A 6,583-nucleotide genomic window follows, 5' to 3' on the forward strand; every position below is an offset into this window, starting at 1 on the left:
ATATTCTTAATATAAAAGTCAAAATAGATGGGTTTTTTCTTAAGAGTAAAAGACATTGATTTGCATTTAGAGGCATTGACTGACATATTCCAAGTGTCGCACCAGTGAATGAGTCTGTCAACGTCTTCTTGTAACAACAACATATCATTTAAAGTTTGTATAGACTTAAATAATTTGATATCGTCAGCAAACATAAGAACATTAGAATGACGAGGAACAAAGGAAAAATCGTTAATAAACATAATGAAAAAAAGAGGCCCCAAAATAGACCCCTGAGGCACGCCAGATAAAACTGGAAGCCATTCAGACGCGTTACCATCAAAAGTGACTCTCTGAAACCTGTCCGATAAATAACTTGTAAAAAATAAAATTAAATCGTGATTTAGACCAAATTGTTGAAGTTTAAACAAGAGCAACTTATGGGAGACCCTGTCAAAGGCTTTAGCCATGTCTGTATATACAACTTCGCATTGCCCTTTTGCATTTATTGCGTCATACGCATGTGACAACAGAACAGACAAATTTGTTTCACAAGACCTTCCTGGGTAAAATCCGTGTTGATGGTCACTAATAACTGGTGATATATGTTTAAAAATTTGGTCGTGAACAATTTTTTCAAAAACTTTAGAAATAGTTGGCAACAATGAAACCGGTCTATAATTACGTACATCAGATTTAGAACCAGCTTTAAAGATAGGGCACACGTTAGCTTGCTTCCATTTTATCGGAAAACGTTTCTCAGAAATGCATCTTTCAAATAAAATTTTACAAGGGAAAGAAAGAGGTTTGGCAGCTAAAGACAAAACAATATTACTTAGACCATCATTACCTGAAGCCTTATGAGAATCAATTTCATTAATGTGCTTTTCTATAACCTCCTGATTAAACTCAAGTTTAGATAAGCAATCGATGGGATATTCAGGAAGATTAGGAACATCCAAATCGTTGTTAACAGGACTAAAAACAGAATAAAAAAATTGATTAAGTAAGTTTGCTTTGTCTTTTACAGTGTAAGCTGACTGATTATTAAAATGTAGTTCCGAAGGAATGTTGTTATTATTTTTTCTTGAGGATTTTATCCAAGACCAAAAACGTTTCGGATTACAACTTAAATTACAACATAAAGAATTAACATAGGTTCGATACTTAAATCTACAAAGTCGTTTAAAATTTGACCTAGCAAATCGAAAATTTTCAATATTTAACCTATTTGGATTACGTTTTTTTTCTCTAAAATATGATTCTTTAGATTTCAAAGCAGTGTAGAGCTCATTATCAAACCATGGTGGGAGTTTTCTCTTAGGTCTGAAAACAGGGACGAGATCTTTGATAGAACTTAGAAGGCCCGGCGCGTTAGGGCAGGGCATGGGCAGGCCGAATACCCGGCTTATAGGTAGGGCCTAGGGCAGCAGCCGGTTGATTTCAGAATTTCAGAATAGATTATAAAATAAAAATAACAACAATAAAGTAAATCAAGAAAATACTGTTGCGAATGCAAGAAAAGAAATGATAGGCCTAGCTAGACAGACAGAGACTGGCTTTACTCACTTTTACCTATTGGGAGTGTATGTATGGTGTGGTAGTCACAATTAATTAAGCTGATATTCACAACAATAATAATTATTATTATTATTGATACAGTTACAGTATGTATGGTCACAGTACATTATCTTCCTATCACTTATTATCGCGCTACTAACTTTATGCTGAATTCACTTCAACATATTTAGTTTGAAAACATCAGTAATTTCTGGTGTACATGTCTTTTGTTTTTGTTTTTCTAGATGTTTACTGGCAGCAGATGTGTCTTCTTTCACACATTCGATGTATTGTACTTAGGAGATCTACCTCACATAATCCTGCCTTTCAATTAGCATCACGTCCAACAGTATGCCATTTTTCAACTTCATGTCCGACTTTTAGAAAAGATTTTCGAAATGTAAGACTAAAAAATGATATTTATTATAATTGATATCAGAAAGAGAGAAACTTCCTTTTTTATGTTCTGAACAACAGTTGACCCATTAGTCACAAAAATGTGGTCTGTAATTGGAGGCCATTGAGGGAGCGGAGGAGGAGGAGGGAGAGGACTGCATAATTGGTGGGGTGTCTGGAGGAAGTCTCTGATTATATTTACATTATTAAGTGTCTTTTGATTTGTCTTTAACAAAGTGTATTTTTCATTACAGATAACAACAAAAACAAATCAACTAGGAACAACTAAAACATTAGTAGAAGAAACTAAAGAGTCAAGAAATAAAAACAATTTAACTAAAGAAATAACCAAAAAGAAAAATGAACATTTAATGAAAAATGAAAATACAGAAGAAAAAAATATCTTAGAATTGAATGAAACAAGAACATTATATAAAGTACAATTGCCTGGTCAAAGGTTAGAACCTACTGAGGACGATAACAATAAGTCAGTCAGCGATCAGTTGGTGGCGCATGTTGTTCCATGTCCAATTGAGCCTGAAGATGGCAACAAGGATAAGACGGAGGATATTTCAGAGTGGGTTGAAAATAAAGTGCAATTTCGTGAGCTTCCATCTTTGTATATGCAACTGTCTAAGAGCAGACTAACTGGTTAGTTACGTTTTGAATAAGATAATTCAACTACTGACTGCACTCATAGAGATATTATAACTATATAGATTGCAAGATATTTACTGTAGCATTTCAATACAAAATTTAATGAAAAGAAAAGTGTGTGTGGATCAACCTTCATGAAATCATTTTGAAGATCAAGTGTATCAAAAAAAGTTGATGACAGAAAATTAATTACATAATTAATAATGATTTGTTTCATAATGTATCAGTTACCAATTGATTATATCACTAATACTTTAGATAATAATTCATTATTAATTATATCAGTTATTAATTACACTATTATTAATAATAGATAATTGCCTGTATCATCTGGAAATATTTCAGTGTTGTAATTTGTTCTTGTATTTCATTTAGGCTTAGTTGTTCTATCTGCAATGGCTGGGTATGGGATGTCATCTGGTGATTTCATACCTACGACCTTTGCCCTCATGTCATTAGGAACCTTCCTGACCTCTTGCTCAGCCAATGCCATGAACCAGGTAAGTAATCAATGATGATATTTTACTGTTTATAATTTTGAGAAAAATGAAATATTGTCAAATAAAATCTTTTTTTTTTTTGTTCTAAAATTGTTTCTATTATTTTCCAAATTAGTTTTTTGAGGTACCGTTTGATTCCCAGATGTTAAGGACAAGAAATAGAGTTTTAGTTCGTGGTCTTTTAAGGTAAGATTGTTGTTGTTGATATCATAGGTTATTGTGTCAGTAACAGATTTATACCTCTATTCAATTTGCCTTATTTAATGTCAGTTATTGTTTTTTTTTAATTTTTCTGCACAAGAAATAGAGCACTTACATCAATGATTTTATCACTTACAATTTACCAGAATTCTATCTAATTCTACTTGTATTCAATGTTTTGTATTATATGCCTTTCTAGAAAATAAATGAATTGAACTATTTTTCTTTTTAGTTCTACGCATTCGGTTGGGTTTGCAATGACAGCTGGACTGTCTGGTGTAGCTATCCTAGGCCTCTTTGTTAACCCTCTGTCAGCAGCCATCGCTTTCAGCACCTGGGCTCTTTATACTATGGCGTACACACCGTTGAAAAGAATCAGTATAATCAACACCTGGGTGGGGGCAGTTGTTGGAGCACTCCCCCCACTCATTGGATGGACAGCTTCTTCTGGATCCTTGGAAGGAGGTAAATAATTTATTAGGAATATTTTGATACTGCTACACATGAACATCAACATATAAATTAGCTCATAATTACAAACTGGCAATTCTGTACAGTCAACTCTTGCTAAGCCAGAATTTTCTTGAGATAAAAAAAGTTCTCAAATTCAGTTGACTGATTGATTATTTGTTTATAATTTTTAATTTTTAATTTCAATAAAAAAATAGAAAACTGTTGTTTTTGTAGCTAAAATTTCTTTCAATTTTTAAAACTTAACTACAAAAAATGAAAAAATGTTTTTGTTTTAGGTGCATTGGTGTTAGCTGGTATATTATATGCGTGGCAATTTCCACATTTTAACGCTTTGAGTTGGAATTTAAGGAAGGACTATTCACGTGGCGGGTATCGTATGATGGCAACCACCGATCCTGGTCTTTGCCGTAGAGTAGCTCTACGACACTGTGTTGGCATAACTGGATTGTGTACTCTTGCACCTGTCATAGGATTGACAACTTGGGCCTTTGCGTTAGACACATTACCCATAAACCTCTGGTTTACGTGGCTGGCATGGCGCTTTCATCAAAAAGCAGACTCGCACTCTGCTAAGCAACTATTCCGGTTTAGTCTACTTCATCTACCGATCATCATGCTTTTGATGATAATTAGTAAGAAAAAATTAAGTCCAGTTTCTGAGAAAAACAGTTTAGCAAATTGGAGCATTACGAAAGAAATTGAGTGAAAAATAAATGTTGGAAGGCAGTTGGGGCAATAAAAAATAAAATTTGGCCATTGAATATTTGAACTTATACATTACAAGACTGTGAGGCATCATGGGATAGAACTTAATGGTTGCTGTGTAAGATCACGATACTAATTTGCCAAATTATCCTTGAGGTGGCCTTAATTCTTGGAGTGCTAATTGAAATGGGAAACAGCTTTTGATAATGTCTAAATATTATCTCAATTGGTTGAGCTAAAACAGTTTGTATTTGATAAGTTTACTTTGGTAAGGATTGTACTTTTAATGAACACTGAATAAATACACTCCAAAGACACCAATGTATTTGAAGCTATTATTTTTGTCTTGTACAGTTGTATTCCAGTTCAGATAGCTGTATAATCTGTTTTATAGACTGAGGAGGTGTGCAGGAAATGTAACATTGAGACATTAAAATAATGCAAAGATACAAATATTATATGGAATCCAGTGGCCATATTCCCGCCATATTCACCATTCACACCTAGGCTTTATTTATTTAGGCTTTATTATTTGTTATGAAAATGAATGAATGAAAAATTTAATAAATGATATATTTATTGAGTGTGATTTTGGTGAATATGCCCATTCTTTATATTTGTTATGACAAATACTTCATCAACAAATCTCAAGGTTTATTACCTTTTATGTAAGTATAACTATCTACTCTAATTGATTAGATTGTACATATTGATTTCTTTATTCATAAGAATATTGATTTCTAAATCAACATTTTTGCAATTTATGTGGACAATCTGTGATTGTCAGAGGTAATTCGTTCTTCTGTAACCGGTCACTGGTATAAATAATACATAAATAATGTAATATGTTACTGATAATGTTGGTGCTGAATAAATAATGTATTAATTTTATGGTATTGTATTGGTCAATCATGTATATCGATTGTAATATAAGAGAATAAATTATAAATTATGAAAGAGCGCCACCTATTGGTGATACACTGAAGAAAAATGATTTATACGCGAAAAAGATTCAATGTGTGTGAAAACGATATAATTTTCTACGGTAAAAACGTTGAAGAGAAGATAATATTGGACCGAGTTTCAAAATTGTGACATTTACCTCGGTAATACTGTGAAAAAGTGAGTAATTTTGATCCATAATTGGTGTTGATAATACAGGAAAACCTAGGCTAGGCATATAATAATGATAATCCACGAGATAGACTGTCAAATAAACATTGTCAGGGACGCTGTCTGGTTGGTTACAGCTCTCCTCGGGCTTGGCACTGCTTCCAGCATTGTTGTGTTGTATGTTTAGGATTTATTTTTTTTTCACTGTGCACATTATGTTCTGTTATTAATTCTGTTTACTGAATAAAAACTTTTAGTATGGCAATATAAATTTGATTCCATTCATGGTATATGTTATGCGCGATTTGAACGATTTGCGCAATTTAAAATTGCGCAAACAATTCCTTGCGCAATTTGAATTGAAACATGTGTTTCAAATTGCGCAAGCAACGTATTAAATTGCGCAAGTAATCTGCAAATTGCGCAAGGTTTTTCGACAGATTGTGAAATCATGCACACTCATATTTTTATAGTAATTTCTAAGAATGATTCAAAATTAAAGATAATATCGCATTTCCTTATTTTAGTAGTGAAAATATTGTTATTGTTAGCATACCGTCGAAGACCCGACGAATGAAAACGAAGCGGTGGTGTTCCCGGCGGGCACGGCGGGCGGCTAATACTACTCTAGCCTACAAAAGATAGACCTTTGAGCCTACTGGCTATGTTTGATAGCAAGTCTAAACGTTGGTGGCGTTAGACTATGTTGTGTATTACTCACTACATTAATTTTTGTTATTTTTACATTTATTATGATTTATTTCAAGTTACAATGAGTGATAATATTATTTAATTGTGTATACCATTTATGCTGTGTATTATACACATGTTATCTTCGCATTTATTATGTTTCATTTTATTAGTTTCCAATAAATTATTATTGTTAACCGATCGTCGACGTTGGCACGCATTCTTGTAGAATTCTGCTGCGCAATTTGAAAATTTTACAAATTGTGCAGCGCAATTTGAAATTGCGCAAAGATTTTCTTGCGCAATTT

At 33.0% G+C, this 6,583-nt stretch overlaps 1 protein-coding gene across 1 annotated transcript; it reads left to right on the top strand.

Moving 5' to 3' along the window:
• The first annotated feature begins 2,036 nt into the window (after nt 1-2,036).
• Nucleotides 2,037-4,473, top strand: LOC144839353 (protoheme IX farnesyltransferase, mitochondrial-like). The gene is made up of 6 exons (XM_078694669.1): nt 2,037-2,041; nt 2,393-2,586; nt 2,968-3,092; nt 3,208-3,278; nt 3,526-3,758; nt 4,043-4,473. Exons 1-6 carry the CDS (start codon nt 2,037-2,039, stop codon nt 4,471-4,473), a joined length of 1,059 nt encoding a protein of 352 aa, XP_078550795.1.
• The last annotated feature ends 2,110 nt before the right edge of the window (nt 4,474-6,583 follow it).

The sequence above is a fragment of the Antedon bifida genome, chromosome 4, assembly GCF_963402885.1.
Source record: "Antedon bifida chromosome 4, ecAntBifi1.1, whole genome shotgun sequence".
NCBI lineage: Eukaryota > Metazoa > Echinodermata > Crinoidea > Comatulida > Antedonidae > Antedon > Antedon bifida.